We start from the raw sequence: 22,004 nt of genomic DNA, 5'->3' as shown, positions 1-22,004 counted from the left end.
AAAAACTGAATTGCGAGTTGTAAACTCAGAATTCTAAGAAAAAAAATTAAGAATTGCAAGACGTAAATTCAGAATTCTAAAGAAAGACTCGCAAGACAAATTCAGAATTATAAAAAGATATAATTGTATGACGTAAACTCAGAATTCTAAAGAAAGACAAAATTGCAAGACGTAAATTCAGAATTTAAAAAAAGACAAAATTGCAAGACATAAATTCAGAATTCTAAAAAAAACAGAATTGCAAGGTGTAAACTCAGAATTCTAAACAAAAAAGAAAAAATTGCAAGACGTAAATTCAGAATTTAAAAAAAAATGAATTGCGAGTTGTAAACTCAGAATTCTAAGAAAAAAAAATTAAGAATTGCAAGACGTAAATTCAGAATTCTAAAGAAAGACAGAATTGCAAGATATAAATTCAGAATTATAAAAAAGATAGAATTGCATGATGTAAACACAGAATTCTAAAGAAAGACAAAATTGCAAGACGTAAATTCAGAATTTAAAAAAAGACAAAATTGCACGACATAAATTCAGAATTCTAAAAAAGACAGAATTGCAAGATGTAAACTCAGAATTCTGAGAAGAAAAGTTGTCCTAACAAGAAAATTCTGACTTTTTTCCACAATTCTGAGAAAAAAAGACAGAATTTCGAGATATAAGCTCAGAATTGTGAGATATTTTTGTTTATTTTTTTCTACTGTGGAGATATAAACTCAGTATGAAAAAAAAGAATTGCAAGATGTAAACGTGCCAAACTGTAAAAGAAAAGATTCAAAGTTGTAAATACTAAAAAATACTATTTCAGTCTTTCTACTTCAAAATATCACGAGTGAAAACATTTTACACTGGTTTTGTTTAGTGTACGCTTAATATAAAGTACTTCAACTAGAGTTAAGTGACTTTTTATGAAAAGAAGCTTATTTTTACGCCAGTCCTTTTGCAATAAAAAGCACATTTCCCCCTCTTTTTCTCTGCTGTTCTGCCATTAAACGTGTTTGTATTTCTCTGATTTACTCCTGAGTTTCACTATCGCTGCACTGCTAATGCTTTGCTCTTGAATTATACATGGCTTGTGTTGCTCCTCATTTATAAGTTGCTTTGTATATAAAAAAAATCTGCTTCCTTTAATGTGGATTAACAGTAGTTGTGTTTTCAAACAAGTCACTTTTCTGTTTATTTAATTTATTTAATGACTTACAGAATTGAAGCCTTCCTGTTCCTGTAGCCCAAACTGAAGAACATTGTGCTTGCAACACTAAAGTCATGTGTTCGATTCAGGGAATGATAAACTGATTAAATGTTCACATTTAGTTGCTTTGGAGAGAAGTGTCTGCATAAATGTACACTCATGTTCAAGAGATTAGTGTTGGTATTTATTTAGTTGGTATTAAGTCATCTTTTCTTTTTTTTAAATCTCTGTTACACAGTAATTATACATTTTAGTACTGAATAATATTAAGGAACTATGTACTATGTGCTTTGGTTTAGGTTTTGTTACATGTAATTATGCATAATGTATAGTTATTACTATGGTAACTGCATGTGTTACCAACAAATCTTACTTACCCCAAACTTTTGAACAGGGGGTACAGTATCATGATGAATTTATGGTGAAACATGAAAAAAAAAAATTGTCTCTATATGACAGGAGGATGAAACCTGACAAAAAAGGAAAGTCGTTCTGGAGGTGTAGAAAGCTATTATATTTTAATGAAGGAAATGCAAATGCTTCCAACAAAACATGAGAGGCCTATGAGAGTCAGTAAGTAAAATGAACAAACAGAAAAGCATCCTATTGAGGTATTATGAGGGAAGCTGACTTTTTTCCCGCTTAGGAATATTACGCACTGATGAATTGTTCAATCAACAGGACCAGGAACGCGCATAAAGACTATAAAATTAGATTTTATTGCAAGAAACTATCCGCAGATCTCATTGAGTTCACACTAGAAACGTCTCTTGACTTCATTAGATGAACTTGTGCGTCCCGGACTGGACGAGGTTCGTCTCTCATAAGTCATTTCTGAAATATTCTCTGATTATGAAGCCGTGATGGAGCCTGCGCATGGAGCCGCAGTGTGAGACGCCGTGTTTTGGGAGTACATGCTCCTCTGTCCGAAATAATGAGCAGTGAGAGAGCGCTTGACACCACTGTAATGATGTGTCACACTGTGTGCCGTTATAATGACATAATCACTGTCATGTTTGGCTCGCGCAACTATCACTATCTCTCGCTCGCAGACAGAGTGACACCAAATAAGAGCCGTGTCGGTTTGCATCATTCCTGCTTCATGCAGTCGGGACATTAATTGATGCTACTGTGTCTAAATACCTACGCATTTTATTCAGTGCATTGGGTCCTTATGCTGTCCTTGTATTGTGTTGATGGCATTTGCATTCGGTTTGAATGAGAAGAAAAGCTCAAATGTGTTGACGATGATGTGTGTGTGGTAGTTTATTGTGAGTGATTTCTTCTTTCTCTTCTCCTCCTGGCCTGTTTTCTTTATGTCTTCAGAGGAGCGTGAACATGGTGTAGCATGAATAATTTAGCGTAGCAGAAAGGTGGACACGCTCGCTAGTTAATCTCGCTCGGCCGGGTGGATTTCTCACTCATCTGCAGATCGCTCTCTTACAGTCTTTCTCGGAGGCTCACGGCCCTGTCCTTAAACCTTATAATAAACTATTATTGTTCGGATGAAGAGTGTGTCTTATTAAAAGTGCATCATTGGGCATAATAACCAATTCTAAAGATAAAAGGAATGAATGAATGAATTGTATATTTTTTATGTTTTGTATTTGTTATAAAAATAATTGATTAAAATATAAGTTAAGTTATTGAAAAAATACTCTTTGCTATTTTTATTCAGTACATTTTTCTCATGTTAAGCATACATCTTACAACATTTACTGAGCTTTATGCTTACAACAAGAAAAATAAATCAATAGAAATAATGAATGAATGAACGAGAGTACAAACAAATGAAGGAAAGAAAGGACGAAGGAAAGAGAAAGTAAAAACACAGGAATGAAAGGAAGAAAGAAAGGATGAGTGAACTAAAGAAAGAAATTATAAAAGGAAGAAAGATTGAACGAAAGAAAAAGAGAAAGGACAAATGAACAAAAGAAAGAAAAAGATAGGACAAATGAACGAAAGTAAGAACAAACGAACAAACAAAAAGGAAATCATGATTAAAAGAAAGAAAGAAAGAAAGAACAAATCAATGAAAGAAATAAGGAACAAAGCCACAAACGAAAATAAAGAAAGAAAGAAAGAAAGAAAGAAAGAAAGAAAGAAAGAAAGAAAGAAAGAAAAAAAGGATGAACAAACGAATGAATGAACAAAAGAAAGAATGGAAGAATGAACAAGTGAAAGAAAAAAATTACGAAAGAAAGAAATGACGAAAGAAAGAATGGATGAAAAAAAAAGAACAAACAAAGCAACCAAAAAAGTGAGTGTGAGAGTGAGAGTGTGTGTGTTTGTGAGTGAGTGAGTGAGTGAGTGAGTGAGTGAGTGAGTGAGTGAGTGAGAGTGGGTGTGTTTGTGAGTGAGTGAGTGAGTGAGTGAGTGTGAGTGAGTGTGAGTGAGTGAGTGTGTGTGAGTGAGTGAGAGTGGGTGTGTTTGTGAGTGAGTGAGTGAGTGAGTGAGTGAGTGAGTGAGTGAGTGAGTGAGTGAGTGAGTGATCGAGTGAGAGTGGGTGTGTTTGTGAGTGAGCGAGTGAGAGTGGGTGTGTTAGTGAGTGAGTGAGTGAGTGAGAGTGGGTGTGTTTGTGAGTGAGTGAGAGTGGGTGTGTTTGTGAGTGAGCGAGTGAGAGTGGGTGTGTTAGTGAGTGAGTGAGTGAGTGAGTGAGAGTGGGTGTGTTTGTGAGTGAGTGAGTGAGAGTGTGAGAGTGAGTGAGTGAGTGAGAGTGGGTGTGTTTGTGAGTGAGTGAGAGTGGGTGTGTTTGTGAGCGAGTGAGCGAGTGAGTGAGTGAGTGAGAGTGGGTGTGTTTGTGAGTGAGTGAGTGAGAGTGAGTGTGTTTGTGAGTGAGTGAGTGAGAGTGGGTGTGTTTGTGAGTGAGCGAGTGAGAGTGGGTGTGTTAGTGAGTGAGTGAGTGAGAGTGGGTGTGTTTGTGAGTGAGTGAGAGTGTGAGAGTGAGTGAGTGAGTGAGAGTGGGTGTGTTTGTGAGTGAGTGAGAGTGGGTGTGTTTGTGAGCGAGTGAGCGAGTGAGTGAGTGAGTGAGAGTGGGTGTGTTTGTGAGTGAGTGAGTGAGAGTGGGTGTGTTTGTGAGTGAGCGAGTGAGAGTGGGTGTGTTAGTGAGTGAGTGAGTGAGTGAGAGTGGGTGTGTTTGTGAGTGAGTGAGTGAGAGTGTGAGAGTGAGTGAGTGAGTGAGAGTGGGTGTGTTTGTGAGTGAGTGAGAGTGGGTGTGTTTGTGAGCGAGTGAGCGAGTGAGTGAGTGAGTGAGTGGGTGTGTTTGTGAGTGAGTGAGTGAGAGTGAGTGTGTTTGTGAGTGAGTGAGTGAGCGAGCGAGTGAGTGAGCGAGTGAGCAAGTGAGTGAGAGTGGGTGTGTTTGTGAGTGAGTGAGTGTGTTTGTGAGTGAGTGAGTGAGGTGAGCGAGTGAGTGAGTGAGTGGGTGTGTTTGTGAGTGAGTGAGAGTGGGTGTGTTTGTGAGTGAGTGAGTGAATGTGAGTGAGTGTGTGTGAGTGAGTGAGAGTGGGTGTGTTTGTGAGTGAGTGAGTGGGTGTGTTTGTGAGTGAGTGAGAGTGGGTGTGTTTGTGAGTGAGTGAGTGAGAGTGGGTGTGTTTGTGAGTGAGTGAGAGTGGGTGTGTTTGTGAGTGAGTGAGTGAGAGTGAGTGTGTTTGTGAGTGAGTGAGTGAGCGAGTGAGTGAGCGAGTGAGCAAGTGAGTGAGAGTGGGTGTGTTTGTGAGTGAGTGAGTGTGTTTGTGAGTGAGTGAGTGAGGTGAGCGAGTGAGTGAGTGGGTGTGTTTGTGAGTGAGTGAGAGTGGGTGTGTTTGTGAGTGAGTGAGTGAGTGAATGTGAGTGAGTGTGTGTGAGTGAGTGAGAGTGGGTGTGTTTGTGAGTGAGTGAGTGGGTGTGTTTGTGAGTGAGTGAGAGTGGGTGTGTTTGTGAGTGAGTGAGAGTGGGTGTGTTTGTGAGTGAGTGAGTGAGAGTGGGTGTGTTTGTGAGTGAGTGAGTGAGAGTGGGTGTGTTTGTGAGTGAGAGTGAGAGTGTGAGAGTGAGTGAGTGAGTGAGTGAGAGTCAAGTCAAGTCAAGTCAAGTTTATTTATATAGCGCTTTTCACAACATAGGTTGTATCAAAGCAGCTTCACAGTAATAAAACAATACATCAATGTTTGTTTCTAGTGGAACGTCCACGTTTGGTAATGCTGATCAATAGTATCGTTGATTGATTAATTAAATTAAATATTCCCAAATATCCCCAACTGAGCAAGCCAAAGGCAACAGTGGCAAGGAACCGAAAAACTCCATCAGGTGACCTAATGGAGAAAAAAAAACCTTGGGAGAACCCAGGCTCAGTCGGGGGCCAGTTCTCCTCTGGCGTTTATGAACTAGAGGTCGGATTTAACTGTAAGATTAAAAGTATTATATGAATGCCTGGCTGAAGAGATGCGTCTTTAATCTAGTTTTAAACTGGGAGAGCGAGTCTGAGCAACGAACAGTATCAGGAAGGCTATTCCAGAGTTTTGGAGCTAAATGTGAAAATGCTCTCCCTCCTTTGGTGGATCTGGATATCCTAGGTATGACCAAAAGCCTCGAATTTACTGACCTTAAGGAGCGCAATGGATTATAGGGCGATAGAAGATCCGTTAAATAAACTGGAGCTAAGCCGTTTAGGGCTTTATAAGTCAGTAGCAATACCTTGTAATTAATACGGAACTTTATAGGTAGCCAATGTAGTGATGATAAAATTGGAGTTATATGATCATATTTTCTTGATCTAGTTAGAACTCTAGCGGCGGCATTTTGGACTAACTGTAGCTTGTTTATTAAGGATGCAGGACAACCAGCCAATAAAGCATTACAGTAATCTAGTCTCGAGGTCATGAATGCATGAACTAACTTTTCTGCATCAGAAACAGATAGCATATTACGTAGCTTAGCAATGTTTCTAAGGTGGAAAAAGGCTGTTCTTGTAACATATGAAATATGATTTTCAAAAGACAGGTTGCAGTCTAATATAACACCCAGGTCTTTTACTGTAGAGGATGAAGTAACAGGACATCCTACGATGTTAAAGTTGTATTGTAAGAGGTTTTGTGGGTGGTTTTTTGAACCGATGATTAGTACCTCTGTCTTGTCTGGATTTAATAAAAGAAAATTGCGCGTCATCCAATCTTTTATATCTTTAACACACTCTGTCAATTTGGATAATTTAGCGTTTTCATCCGGCCATGATGAAATATAGATTTGAGTGTCATCAGCATAACAATGGAAACTAATTCCATGTTTCCTTATAATATTTCCAAGTGGCAGCATATATATTGAGAATAATAGAGGGCCTAACACAGATCCCTGCGGCACTCCATAGTTTACTGGAGTTATGATCGATTTTTCTCCATTTAAATAAACAAAATGGTAGCGGTCAGATAAATACGATCTAAACCAGCTTAGTGCTTGTCCTTGAACACCAGTATAATTTTGTAGTCGATCTAAGAGTATTGTATGATCTATAGTATCGAACGCAGCACTAAGATCAAGTAAAACTAGTATTGAGATACAGCCTTGGTCAGAAGATAAAAGTAAATCATTTGTAATTTTAACAAGCGCAGTTTCAGTGCTATGATGCGGCCTGAATCCAGACTGAAACTTTTCATAGATGTCATTTTCTTGCAAGAAAGAGCCCAGTTGAGCGGACACAGCTTTTTCTAGTATTTTAGACATAAAAGGTAGATTTGAAATGGGTCTATAATTTGCTAGATTATGTGGATCTAATTGTGGTTTCTTAATGAGAGGTTTTATAACTGCCAGTTTAAATGTTCTTGGAACATAACCTAAAGATAAAGACGAGTTAATAATATTGAGGAGAGGCTCCTCCACTATAGGTAACACTTCTTTCAAAAGTTTAGTTGGTATAGGATCTAGTAAACATGTTGTTGTTTTAGATGAAGTGATAAGTTTATTTAACTCTTTTTGTTCTATAGTTGTAAAGCATTGTAATTGTTCTTGCGGGGTGATAATTGAGGCTGAATTATAAGACGCAATTGAGGATTGAATGTTTACAATTGTGGTTCTGATGTTTTCTATTTTCTCAGTGAAGAACTTCATGAAATCATTACTACTTAACTGGAACGGAATATTTTGTTCAGGAGACATCTGTTTATTTGTTAGTCTAGCCACAGTGTTAAATAAGAACCTAGGATTGTTTTGGTTGTTTTCTATTAGTTTGCGGAGATGCTCAGCCCTGGCCTCTTTTAGGGCCTTTTTGTAACGTGACATACTGTCTTTCCATGCGATTCTAAAGACCTCTAAGTTAGTTTTTTTCCATTTACGCTCTAAATTACGGGTTTCTCTCTTTAGAACATGCGTAGTATTGTTGTACCATGGTGCTTTACTTTTCTCTCTAACCTTTCTTAATCTAATGGGTGCAACAATATCCAATGATCCAGAGAGAATGGTGCTCATAGTGCTAGTTAATTCCTCAAGTTCATCTGTTTGTTTAGGTTCACTGAGCAGCTGAGACAGATCAGATAAGCTATTTGAAAAATTATCTATGGTAGATGGAAGGATTGTTCTGCCTAATCGATAACGCGGCGCAGCATGACATATTACAGGAGTACGTAATATGCAAGTTACCATGTAATGGTCAGTGACATCGTCACTTTGTGGAATGATATCTATATCGGTTGGATCGGTTCCATGTGATATAATTAAATCGAGTGTATGATTAAAACGATGAGTTGGTCCGGTAACGTTTTGCTTGACCCCAAAGGAGTTTAATAAATCTGTAAACGCAGCCCCTAGCGCATCATTTGAATTATCTACGTGGATATTAAAGTCTCCAACAATTAATGCTTTATCGAAATTAACTAATAGGTCTGAGAGAAAATCTGCAAACTCTTTTAGGAAATCAGCGTAAGGCCCAGGCGGTCTATATACGGTAGCCAAGGCTAGAGATAATAGGGATGTTTTTCTAGCATCTAAGAGCGTAACATTTAGTACAAGTACTTCAAACGAAATAAACTTATAGCCCGTTTTCTGAGTAACATTGAGAATATCTCTATAGATTGTTGCAACACCGCCGCCACGACCAATCAGACGGGGCTCGTGCTTATAGGAGTATCCTGATGGAGTAGACTGACACAATGTGTGAGCGAGTGAGCAAGTGAGTGAGTGAGTGTGTTTGTGAGTGAGAGAGTGGGTGTGTTTGTGAGTGAGTGAGTGAGTGAGTGAGTGGGAGTGTTTGTGAGTGAGCGAGCGAGTGAGCGAGTGGGTGTGTTTGTGAGTGAGTGAGTGAGAGTGGGTGTGTTTGTGAGTGAGGGAGTGTGTGTGTGTGTGTGTGTGACTGAGTGAGTGAGGGTGTGTGTTTGTGTGTGTGAGTGAGTGAGAGTGGGTGTGTTTGTGAGTGAGTGAGTGAGCGAGTGAGTGAATGAGCGAGTGAGAGTGAGTGTGTGTGTTTGACTGAGTGAGTGAGGGTGTGTGGGTGAGTGAGTGAGTGAGTGAGTGAGTGAGTGAGTGAGTGAGTGAGTGAGTGAGTGAGTGAGTGTGTGTGTGTGTGTGTGTGTGTGTGTGTGTGTGTGTGTGTGTGTGTGTGTGACTGAGTGAGTGATGGTGTGTGAGTGAGTGAGTGAGGGTGTGTGAGTGAGCGAGTGAGCGAGTGAGCGAGTGAGCGAGCGAGTGAGCAAGCAAGTGAGCGAGTGAGTGAGTGAGCGAGTGAGTGAGTGAGAGAGTGGGTGTGTTTGTGAGTGAGGGAGTGTGTGTGTGAGTGAGTGAGTGAGTGAGCGAGCGAGCGAGTGAGTGAGTGAGAGTGGGTGTATTTGTGAGTGAGAGTGGGTGTGTTTGTGAGTGAGTGAGTGAGAGTGGGTGTGTTTGAGAGTGAGTGAGTGAGCGAGTGAGTGAGTGAGCGAGTGAGCAAGTGAGTGAGAGTGGGTGTGTTTGTGAGTGAGTGGGTGTGTTTGTGAGTGAGTGAGTGAGTGAGTGAGTGAGTGAGAGTGGGTGTGTTTGTGAGTGAGCGAGTGAGAGAGTGGGTGTGTTTGTGAGTGAGTGAGTGAGTGAGAGTGGGTGTGTTTGTGAGTGAGTGAGTGAGTGGGTATGTTTGTGAGTGAGTGAGTGTGTGTGTGTGTGTGTGTGTGTGTGTGTGTGTGTGTGTGTGTGTGTGTGTGTGTAACTGAGTGAGTGAGGGTGTGTGTTTGTGTGTTTGAGTGAGTGAGTGAGAGTGGGTGTGTTTGTGAGTGAGTGAGTGAATGAGCGAGTGTGTGTGTGTGTGTGTGTGTGTGTGTGTGTGTGTGTGTGTGTGTGTGTGTGTGTGTGTGTGTGTGTGTGTGTGTGAGTGCGTGCGTGAGTGAGGCTGTGTGAGTGAGCGAGTGAGAGAGTGGGTGTGTTTGTGAGTGAGGGAGTGTGTGTGAGTGAGTGTGTGAGTGAGTGAGTGAGTGAGTGTGTGTGTGACTGAGTGAGTGAGTGAGGGTGTGTGTTTGTGTGAGTGAGTGAGTGAGTATATGTGAGTGAGTGACTGACTGACTGACTGACTGACTGTGTGTTTGTGAGTGTGTGTGACATTAACCTCTCGGGTCCCCGCTCATTACCCAGGGTGCCATGCGGGTCGGGGTTGGTGGCCCCATCTTCACCTGGAGCCCGAGAGCGATTGAATCAGACAGCTGTCAGTGTCAGTGCGCAGGCGAGAGCCATAAAAGAGCACAAACGAGCATCGTTACTGCGGGGACAGTGATTATCATAATGGCAACAATAAAGCCCATGGTCGTTATGGCGGTGATGATGATGATGATGCTGGGGTGATTAATGCTGGGAGATAAATGAAAACGATGTATCACTCTCCTCCCTGCAGCGGAACCGCACATCGAGTGTGTGTGTGTGTGTGTGTGTGTGTGTGTGTGTGTGTGTGTGTGTGTGTGTGTAATGAATTATGTTCTGCATGTGTCTGCATGCACATGCATGTGATCATAAATCACGCGCTGCATGATTTCACACTCACGCCAGGCTGTGTTTTGCATGTACAAGAGAAAAAATCTTCAAGGTGAATGTGACGAAACTTGATAAGAACGTGTTCGGGTCATAATCAAAAGGAAAAATAAGAAATTATGTTTTGCTTAAAGAAAAAAATAATCGTTTTAGATCCAGTTTATTTTGATTGGGACATTATTTATATGATCATTAAGTACATTCCCCCAATTATCATTTCCATAATGCAAAAGAAAAGAATAAATATTATGTAAATTAGATTAAAGCTTAAATTAAAGCTAATATGTAATGACATTATTTGTTACATGCCATTAAGTCATTTAAAAAAAAAAATCATATATAACAGTAATTTCTATGGCATTACTGTAAAAAATGACTCTATTACAGCACTGGAAATATAATGAGAATTATCACTGAGAACTATAAACAAACGTATGCATTATAGTAATGAGAATTTGCAGTGAAAATATCTAGTTCAGTCCTGAAACTCTAGAGGGCGCAGGCTGATTGGTCCTTTACATGCATTCTGCAACCAATCACATCATTACCGCATGGCACAAGCTGATTGGCCTCTGCTGATCCTGCAGCCAATGAGATTGCTTGCTCAACATCTAAATAGTCTGGTTCAGTGTTTTCTGTAAGCTAGTTCCTCTGAACCCCTCCACCTCCCCAGCTCCACCTGCCTAAATCTACTACAGGATTTATGTGCGTGTCTTTATGCAGCAACAGTAGATCTTACATGCTCACAGCGTCTCTGTGTATCTATTAGCAGTATGAAGTCTATACTTGCTCCGCAACATTAACATGCTAAAAATATTCAGAGAGTTTTCATGACTGAAATGGGTTTATTGCCTTTTTATGTCAATGCATGGTCCTAAAATAAGGTTTAATGTTCTTTACTTGCTTTTTTTCTATGGTAAAACATGACCCAAGCATGTAGCCTATCAGTTATTTCTACAATATTCTGCAAAACCAGAAACCAGAACCAGTGATATTTGAAATCAGAGCTGGCGATTCGTTACATTTGTATCTTTATATTTTCAAATTGAATTTTAGTTAACGTTTTTTTTGTGTGTGTGTGTGTGTGTGTGTGTGTGTGTGTGTGTGTGTGTGTGTGTGTGTGTGTGTGTGTGTGTGTGTGTGTGTGTGTGTGTGTGTTTGTCATTTTTATTATTGTTGTTTTTTGTCTATAGTTTTATTTCAGTTTTAGTTTATTTTAGTACATCAAGTTTAGTGAAGAATTACGCTGAAACAAAATGTATATATTTTTTTAAATATTGTACTTTATTTCAGTTAATGTTTATTTTATTTCAAAGAAACAAAATATTTTTTTAATGGTTTTAGTTTTAATTAACGACATTAATGCTGCAAGTGACATTTGAGACCTGCAGCAGAAGAATTTTTCAGTGAATAATGACTTATATCTGGCTCTGTTCCTCTCTTAAAGCAACATACACTCCTACAAAAGACGGTTCCAGAAGGGGGTTTTCACAGTGATGTCATAGAAGAACCATTTTTGGAATCTTTCCATAATCATTTTCAGTGAAGAGTTCTTAAAATAGCCTAACACTTTTTTCTTAGCGTGAGGAACTTTTCAATAGAAATCTGAAGAAGGTTTTCCACTTTAAAGAACGCTTTTTGGAATGGAAAGACTCCATTGATGTTTAAGGTTCTTCATGGAAAAATCAATGCCAAATAAAGAACCTTTATTTTTAAGAGTGTATGCAATTGCACTTGCAATATATCTAGCAATGCATCAGGATGCTTTTGTGTTTTTGTCAGATTCATCAAATGACTTTTCAGACTTACTGCATGTGTGTGTGTGTGTGTGTGTGTGTGTGTGTGTGTGTGTCTCCGTTATGAGCTGATGCAATAATGTTGGTGCTCTGTGTTGATGTTTTGATGAAGCCCATGATGCTCTGGGGAGATTTGTTGATGTTGTTGCTGTTGTGTGTACGCGTGCGTGTGCGCGCGCGTGTGTGTGTGTATATGTGTGCGTGTTTGAATGAATCTGAACATTTTTTACCTCAATGATGACATTCTGATGACATGGTGCTGTAAGGGAGCACATGAAAATGAGTGTGCGTGTGTCGTTCTGCTCGAATGAGCTAGCGGAGAGAGAAAACATCTGTCACACGCGTCTGAAGTTTCATTTGTGGCGGATCATCAACATAATGATGGAAACAACAAGCCAATGGCCTGAGTGTGAGTGTGTGTACCAGATATTTGTCAGTATATCTTGTGTGTTTAGGCTCCTCAGACAGTAACAGGTGGAGATTAATAATCGTATCGTAGATGCATGACCTCAGGTAGGCCCCCATAACTCAACGTCTGCTTATCCGCGTGCCGCTTGAGTGAAAAATGATAGCCGCGGATAAGTAGGCTAACTTGCTATCCTTCATTTGTTTGTTTGTTTCTTCACTGAGTCTAACCTGTGGCTATGTGCACTAATGAACGGACGGCTCTTTTGTCTTTGTTTTCCTCGGACAGACGGAAGACGTGACGCAAACAGAAGTTTCCCAGCAGGTGCAACATTCAGACTCCCCGGAAAAACAGCAGCCCAAGCGGTTACACGTCTCCAACATCCCCTTCCGCTTCCGGGACCCAGATTTACGGCAAATGTTCGGGGTGAGTCGATGCGCCGATGCACGCGTTTCTCTTTCCTGGTTTCATGGTCTGGAGATTCCCGGTTTGTCTGTGAGAGAAGTGCACTGAATCACTAGCATTACGGACTGTTCACATCAAAGACGATATCTGTAACAATAACGATAAAGGTTTAGTTTTAAAAATCATTCTAAATGTAAAAGAATCGTAGAGTTCACAGCCCTGCGAACAATAACAACACAGAGGAATGATATCGTTAGAATCGCTTTCATAGTGATTTTTTTTCCAGCTGATGAACGATAAAAACATTTCCAGACAATCGGAAATCACATGACTTTAAAGAGTTCAAGCATTTAAAGGGACAGACGACAAATACAGTGCTTACACTGTACGGTTCTGTAGTCTAAATGGGGTGGTCACTGAGGGTACGTTTACACAATAACGATACACTTAAAATTGAGAAGTTTTTCCTTTTAGTTTTTCGCGTACAGACGACACCATTGTCAAAGCGATCCCCATTCAAAGGGATCCGCGAAAATGACTAAAAATGCTGTATTCGCATTAGATGGCGATGAAGCACTATAGACGGAACACGTAATACGTATGTGCATGATGTCACCGTCTTCAGAGATGCACGTTTTTTTTTTTTTTGTAGACCGTTTTCAAAAACTTGCACTTTGAAACCCGTTTTCGAATGGCCAAAACGCTTAAAAAGTTTTACGTTTTTAGTTGAAAACGGTGTCGTGTAAACAGCCCCTTAATGGTTTGTCAACATCAAAACTGACACTATTTACTTTAACTCTTTCCCTGCCATTGATGGAATTTTCCAACAATTTCACTGTTATAAACTAGGGGGCGCTATTACGCATCTTCTGAAAGAGTACAGAATCTCCGGAAGGCTTTTTTTTTTTTCTCTTTCTTTAAAGGAGAACTCAATTTTAACATTGAGCTCATTTTTTTGTAAATTTGGAGTGCTGTCAGTACAGAGAACAACGACAAAAATCGGTGTTGCCTACACCGTGTTATCCTCTTTTTAAAATTTGCACCCTGTTGACTTTAATGGGGCAAGTTTTAAACCTGCTTTTAGCCTCTCAACATCCTTGATGTGTCATTACAAGTGCACAGGTCATGTGAGTGATTCCTTCAGAGTGAACACGGGTGAATCTGACTGCAGTAGATGTGCAAGATATGAATAAAAGTGATGTTAATTCAGCCAGCGCACATACCTGTATTTTCTTCCTGTTTTCGGTCGAAGTCCACAGTAGTCGATTGTCGAGTTCACGCGCGTGATCATAGGTAAGTAAACCTGGATTTTTATAAGTATGGATTTTTGTCGTTGTTCTCTGTACTGACAGCACTCCAAATTTACAAAAAAATGAGCTCAATGTTAAAATTGACCGGAGTTCTCCTTTAAGACTGTTCATAACTTTTTAAGGTTTAATTTGATATTAAAGGACTTTTTCCGTTTTTTCTACTTCAAAAATATTTTTGTTTAATTTAATGTAGCATTTTTTAGCTTAATTTAATCCTAGCATTTTCTGAATGAAAATTGTTTCACCAATTTAAAAAAAATTAAAAGAAATACCCATACATTTATTCACAAACAGTCTAGACGAGATTCATTTTTGGATATATTGCAAATATCGCTGACGATTATGCTTTAATAATCGAGAGAAGCTGAAATATTAGTATTTTTGTCTTGTTTTCCATTACCAATATCTAAACATTCTTAAATCAAAATGCATTTAATTGAGAATGACTCAAGCTATTAAGTTAATACTATCTGTTTATTTTGATTACTTTTTTTTTTTTTTTATGTTGTTGAATAAATGTTTGTTTGTTTTTTTTTGTTTTTTTTTAAGTTAAGATCCTGAAAACTTTTGAAGGAGATCCCATTGTAATTTATTATGGCTTTACCGTAGTAACAATACATATATTTCATTATATTATATGATTAATACCATCATTTCTAAATATTTATTATAAATATGGTGATTATAAATAAGGTGAGTGAGTTTGTGCTTAAAACAAGGGAAAATATATATCAGTGGGGTCAGAAAATAAACTTAATTCAAAGGGAAAACATGATTATTTTTCTGGTAGATATTTTTTTCTTGTTTTAGGCATAAAGTCACTTAATTTTGATGATTGTTGGCGTTTATTTTTCGTGTATCAGAATGAAGTGAGTTTGCCAAAGGGGTCAAAAAAATTTCTGTATAAAAAGAGAAAACTAAATTATTTTTCTCAACCCGTTGACAGATATTTTTTTCTTGTTTTAAGCATAAACTCACTTTCATTCTGACAAAAAAATGTAGCAAAACAAGACTTAATATCTTAAGTAATTTGCCTTCCCAAGTAAATGTTTTCCATTACAAATAAAAAAAAAAAAAATCTTAAATCAAGATACAAAACAATAACACTTGGTTAGAAAACCTTTTTCTTTTTGCAGTGTATCGTTAGCAACATTATGAAAGTGAATAGTACATAGCAGGCACAACAATGCCGGTTTAAACATATCTATTGGGTACAATATGCATCACATGACCAAACATCATCGTTTCATCATCATCGTTTACCTTACGTTTTCACAGTCAGCGTGAAAATGCTAAGAGTGTGTCTTCAAAAAACTCATTTCACAGGACAAATGAAAGGTTCAGAGACTTTCCTGATGCCAGCTAGGTTAATAGTGATTAAACAAACGTCCCTAGTCATCCATATTGTCTGTGGCATCCATACGGAGTCTCCGGACCACCTATACACAACGACCGCAAGCTAATTACTGAGCGGATTTGGCGCACACAAACCTGGCAGCCTCTGAGAACAATAATCCAGCTATCACAGAGCATGCTGGGGGAAACAGACCATGTTGTATGTAATTTATCCGGCTACACGGCGGTCTGTGCTGTAATTAACATCATCTTTTCCACAGAGCCACTGGCCGACACCGGCCCAAACAAATGAGCGCTGTTTAAAGCAGCTTTTCTGGCCAGCCCGCTGCTGACGGGTCATTAGGATGATTGAGATGATGTTTAGCAAATAAGAAGGAATCGGCGCACACAGTGTCTGTGCATTTAGTAAGCCTGTAATCATCTGATTCGCCCCGCAGAATGGTAGATGTAATTCGGATATTCAGAGAGTGGGAACGTTTCTTTCAACGTTTCTTTTCCATGACAAACATCTACACATTCTTAAATCAAGATACAGTACATGTACTTGAGAAGCAAAACAGCTTAAGATTCTACGTTTATTTTTCTGAAAAGTCAACGCTATCTCTCGTACAATTTGTACGATATGTCTAAACTCCAGAAATTCATACGAATTGGCCAACTCGTAAAATATGTAAGATTTAGCAAAAAACGTACGAATTTGTACGAGTGAGGTCGTATTAATTTGTACGAATTAGCCAGCTTGTAAAATCCGTGCAAATTGCTGTGAGATAGGGTTGGAAAAGTGTATCAGAATGAAGTGAGTACATGCTTAAAATAAGAAAATATATCTGGCAATGGGGTCAGTTTTTCTCAACACATTGACAGATATATATTTTTTTTCTTGTTTTAAATAGAAACTCGCTTAATTCTGACAAAAAATTTGCAAAACCAGGCTCAACACCGCCAATTTTGGCAAGTGCTGCATACATGACATACCCAAAATAAAAAGGTTGCTGCTTATAAGTCATTCTGAATAGACACATAACCAACATATATTTAGAAAGCCAACCCTTGAGAGTTTACAGTTCAAGACTCAAAATTGTGCGAGACATATTACTTTAGCAAAAGTAATCCCCACCTCATACATGTATAAGATTTTTGAACAAAACAAACCACTTTTATGATTTATTTTCCCACAAAATGTGTTGATCCATCAATGTTCGATAAAAACATATATATTTTTTCTGCAATCATACACTATGGGAGAAATGTAAAGCACATTTTCTTCAAGGTTCTAACAAGTTGAGATAATAAGCACCATCTGCCCGCCGCGGACTATGAAGTGAGCCTCGCTAATGACTCGCCGCCATGCTAACAAAGCTTGGCGGCGTTGATTAGCCTCGTGGCTAATGGAGATTTAGCCTGTGGTGAGCAGGGCCGAAGCTTTCCTTTGCCAAGAGAAAGCAGTGTAGCTAATTAGCTGCTTGGCTAACGGAGAGTCGAAGCTAAATGAGTGGGGCGTCAGGTTAGCGTCGCAGGCTAAAGCGCTGGAGCCTGGGAGTCGCTAATGAGTGCAGAAGTACGAGGCTCATTATCCGGAGCCGAGTGGTTTATTACTGAGGATGTCCATATGGAAATGTGAGGTGGGAGAGAGCGTTCCTGGAAGTAAAACCCCCGGCTTTGTGTCGGCTTACGGGCTGTTTCTTCTTCCCCTCTGCCTGTGGGCCTCAAGGGCTGCTGGGAATCGCTCTCACAGGGGGCCTTTACCTTCATCTCCAGCTTTTCCCGCTGCGCAGACGCTACGTTAGCATTCCACCTGCGGCTCTGCTCTTTTAAGAGACGGAATTAAAGATCTGCTTAAATCTGAGCAGCGAACAAGTCTTCATCGGCATGGAGTCCACTCGCATTACAGAAAACCCCACCAATCAGAGCACTTCAAAAGACGCAGTCCGTGCCCAAACCGCCTTCAATACTGCTGTGCTTTGCAGAATACAGTATGAGCTTTTTTGGCTGGGTGTTTTGTGCATAATTGGAAAAGCCATCTAATCCAGCATCTGAGGGAGAATGGTTTTACTCTGGACATTCAGGGTTGAATTGAGAAGGCATTTTAAATTACAATTCAATTCTTGCATATGAATTGAGGTTGCAAACAAGATGCAGAACTGCTGTTATCTTCAAATGACGTGAAATTTGTATTTATTATTTTACTAGACAAGTGAATTTGATCAAAATAAACTTGACAATGGCTTAAAGTTTATAAATATTGTACTCTGGACTTTCAGAATTGATTTGAGAATGCCTCGTAAATTCCAATTCAATTCCTGAATGTGAATTGAGTTTGCAAAACGGATGCATACATTTCCGAATGAATTGAAATTCAAAGAAAGCAATTCAATTTTTAGCAAACGTTATCCAGATAAACTTGACTTGGTTGATTTTAAAGTTTACAAATGTTTTAATAATTATCAACTTTTGAAATATTTTAAGTAATATTTTCTAAGTTTGATGTTTTTGATACAAATATTTAGTTTATATATTTCACCATATTTAATGAAGTAACTTTTGTGAACCAGAGAAGAAGAATGCTTCATTTCCCAGTCAGTGTTGCCAAGTCAGTGGTTTCGGGGTACTTTTAAGCTGTAGCCGTGGGTTATTTTTTTTTTTTTTTATCCTCGGGTTGATTTCCACCCCCGTACATATGATTTTGGAGCTCCAACTCCTCAAAACACCCCCAGACATACAAATTCAGTGGAGAATTCGGCTGCTCGACGGAGAAAATCACATTGGGCTATTTTTGGTCTCCTTTTGACTCGCTGCTTTTGTTGCGCAGACCTGGCAACCCTGCAGTATGCATTGCACGGCTTATTGCCTACATATTTCCGCTAAAATCTCAGTGCTAATCAAGCTTCTATTATAGTATTCTCCCATAGCACACTGTGATTGTAGCAAACGGTTTCTGTCATGTTTCTGATAACTGTCGATCACAACTAATTATATCTTAACATGTAGACATTTATGTGTTTGGCAGATACTTTTTTCCAAAAGTGACTTGCATTGCATTTAAGGTTTACATTTTATCAGTTCATGCACTGGACTAAAATGGTATTTCCACTGAGTCTAAAGGGGTTTTAACACTTGGTATGTTTGCCACTGTCCCAATCCGAGTGTGTTTGTTCCAGGTGCCAGGGCCTAAAACTAACTTTTTGCTACACCTGCCAATGGCCAGTGACTTAAGAAAATGTATCGGCCATAAATATTTAAATATATAACATTAAAACACAGACATCAGCAGGAGTATTAGGCTGCTGTCACTTTAAGAGTGAATGCACGGATCCAGTACACTGATACTGTACACAAGCATTTACTTTCTCAGCGTTTACGTTCACTTAAGACATAACCAATTATGTTTACTAAGACACTCACTATTTTTTGACATAATTGTGTGTGAATTTGTCCGCTCAAGTGCAAGAAGGCGTGAAAGAGATTCATGTTGGTCTTGCTTCACACACATTTGATTTTACTGAACCCTGGTGCAGTGTGCATCTTAAGTATGATAAAAAAATAAAAAAATTTAAACAGGACACAGGTCAATATATTGTGATTTTTTTATTTTTATTAATATGGTGCAATTATATATGCAGCAGAGTGAAGGACACTGACAATTACTGTATGTGTGTCCGCATTAAGGTGGCTTTCTTCTGCTTGCAAATGGTCTCTTTTGAGGAGAACACTGACCACGAGCCATTTATTTGCCGATCTGATTGCACTCACAATGCGATTACACTACAGACTCACTCTTTTGTTGAACTAATGACATTGTCATCGGCTAAAACGCATTCACAGGTTACTTTACTTCCTGAACAAGCGCGCACCCTAGTCCGAGTTGCTTTCACATTCACGTGAATCGCACCACAGTTCCAGCGCAACCAAACTCAGACCACCTCCTAAAGGTAGTCTCGGATTTGGTACCCCCCCGACGCACCCGGGTCCGGAAGACAGCTTTCACATTACCAATTTTTTATGCAAACCGTGCTCTGTTTCGAACTAAACTGCCAGTTTGAAAGCACCCTAAATGCAGAAACCATTGTGCATAGAGTCGATTGTAATTTAGTAAATTCCTCTTCCTGTTATTCCAATTCAACTTCCTGTGGGGTGTGGCACAAATTTACACTAATTAATTGAAAAGGAGCCAATTCTTCAATGCGGATTTTTGCACAGAGAAACTGCCACCACAGGGGGTATCTGAGCATGCTCAGTAGAAAAGATCACTTCCCCTACTGTACGCAACTTTCCTACCAAACTCATTAATCTCTATCACTGGTCCATTAGGCCTGGTTAAAACAATTAGCATCTGCGGCACGCTAGCCAGGGAAAACCCCACCATACAACTCGGAGCCCACGCTGGGGAGTTAATGTGTTTGTGTGTGTCTCTGATTGAGCCCTCCGCAGAATGTGCATTCATTTGAATAAATTGATAGATTTCAGCCTACAGTTTCACACAGATGCTGATTGGATGAGCAATAATATTAAGCCGTTGCAGCTGTAGCACAAACAGAAAGACTATGAGCGCAGAGTCATCAGAGTACTCCTTAAATGTTATTGCACGTAGGATCAGCCTCGTCTAAGATGTTTCTCCTAAAAGGCTTTGGTGTCTGAGCCCAGTTTGAGACATTGTTGATATCTACTTTGAAACTCTAGAAGAGAAATGCTTGAGATTACTGGAGTCTTTTTTCTCAGGAGAAACATCTGAGAAGCTAGAGACTTCAGTCCCCGTTTAATCTCACTGAAATCTGGGAGAAACAATTGAGACTTTAAAGAGCCATTTGTAATTTCCCTGTCCAGTTTGAGTGTTTCTGGATCTTATAATGAGAGATCAGAGGAAATTGTATTGCTCTGGAGGCTTAAAGAAGTTCACTGTTATGTCTCAGTATCATCTCAGATTGTTCTCCTGAAATCTGTTTGGAGAAAGAAAGAGTTGATAGCAGCCAGATTATTTGATCTTGAGAGAATTTGATAAGAAATGTTTGAGTTCCTCTTGAGATCTCTGACTTTTGATTGCAGACGTATCTTGGCAGATCTGACCACAGTTAAGACTATTGAACTGTCTTCTGAAACTCAAGTGGAGAAATGTAAGATCACTGGGGTCTTTTTCTCAAGAGAAACATATGAGATACAGAAGACTTCTTCAAAAGTCTCCATTTAATCTCATTAAAGTCTTGAAGAAACAATTGAGGCATCAAAGAGTCCTCATTCGGGATTTTACTGTCCAGTTTGAGTACTTCTGGATCTTATGCTGAGAGATCAGTGATCAGAGGACATTTGATTGCTCAAGAAACTTAAAGAAGTTCACTGTATCATCTCGGATTATTCTCCTAAAAAAAGAAAATATATATAGCAGCCAGATTATTTGATCTTTAGAGAATTTGATGTGAAGCGTTTGAGTTCCTATTGAGATCTCTGACCTTTGATTGCAGATCTTTGCAAATCTGAGAACAGTTTGAGACATTGTTGACATTGTTCTTTTCTGAAAACTCTAGCGGAGACAAATGTGAGATTACTGGGGTCTTTTTTTTCAGGAGAAACATCTGAGAAGCAGCAATCTTTCGCAAACGTTTCAATTCACTCTGTCTAGGAGAAACAATTGAGATTTCATGTGTGATTTTTCTTTCCTAAGGGCAGAGCTGTTAATGAAGATGAAGGCTTCCCGAATCTTTGCATCTCATGTCTAGCGACTTTTCCCCGACCTCTCCTCAGAGTCTGAATCTCAGACAAACGGCTAATTAACATTAGCATGTAATCTGACTAACGTTGACCCTGTAACCCTGTCCATTCATCCTTTTTTTGTAGTCAGTCTCTGTAGAGATCAGTGCCTGCTCTTGATCCTATTAGCACTTCCAGCATCGTCTCTCTCCACACAGAACGACGCTCGCAGAGGTTTTATTTTCTACCGCAGTGGCCAAATGATGGCGATGCAGCATGCTTGACAGGGTAATTACTTTTAATGAAATAATACGACCATCACAGGCATCAATTAAAAGCCGTGCTCATTAGAGGGGTTTGTGCTCGTCCCTCATCCCTCCGTTTTCTAACGATCCAAACAGCACGGAAGCTAAATCGAAGATTGCTGAACGTTTCCCCCCTTGGGAGCGATGGCACACAACAAAAATGAGAGAGAGAGAGAGAGAAAGACAGAGAAGAAAGGGAGCTTGTCAATAGTGAAAGAGAAAAAACACTGTACACACACATAGTTCTGTTTATCTTTATAATATTACAAAAAATGTGGGCATAAATGACCTGTTTTGCTTGTTTTTCTCTCTATGAGACATTCTCAGGTCTCTGCTGAGACCTCACTCCAGAGACTCCAGAGAAAACACATTAGAAACCTCACGCAACAGACTTATACTGAAAAACCTCTCCTGATAGACCTCACGCCAGAGACCTCACTCCAGAGACTCCAGAGAAAGCACATTAGAAACCTCACGCAACAGACTTATACTGAAAAACCTCTCCTGATAGACCTCACGCCAGAGACCTCACTCCAGAGACTCCAGAGAAAACACATTAGAAACCTCACGCAACAGACTTATACTGAAAAACCTCTCCTGATAGACCTCACGCCA

General features: G+C 39.4%; 1 protein-coding gene across 7 annotated transcripts in view; it reads left to right on the top strand.

Annotated features, from left to right (window-relative positions):
• rbfox3b (RNA binding fox-1 homolog 3b) overlaps window positions 1-22,004 on the top strand; it is a 286,430-nt gene that overhangs the window by 239,526 nt on the left and 24,900 nt on the right. For all 7 annotated transcript variants that reach the window (XM_079869283.1, XM_079869289.1, XM_079869287.1 and 4 more), the window contains one exon: window positions 12,623-12,760. In XM_079869283.1, coding sequence (XP_079725409.1) covers window positions 12,623-12,760 — 138 coding nt within the window. The remainder of the gene's footprint in view (window positions 1-12,622; window positions 12,761-22,004) is intronic.

This window comes from Squalius cephalus (assembly GCF_949319135.1).
Source record: "Squalius cephalus genome assembly, chromosome: 1".
Lineage (NCBI taxonomy): Eukaryota > Metazoa > Chordata > Actinopteri > Cypriniformes > Leuciscidae > Squalius > Squalius cephalus.
This window is presented reverse-complemented; position numbering and strand designations above follow the sequence as displayed.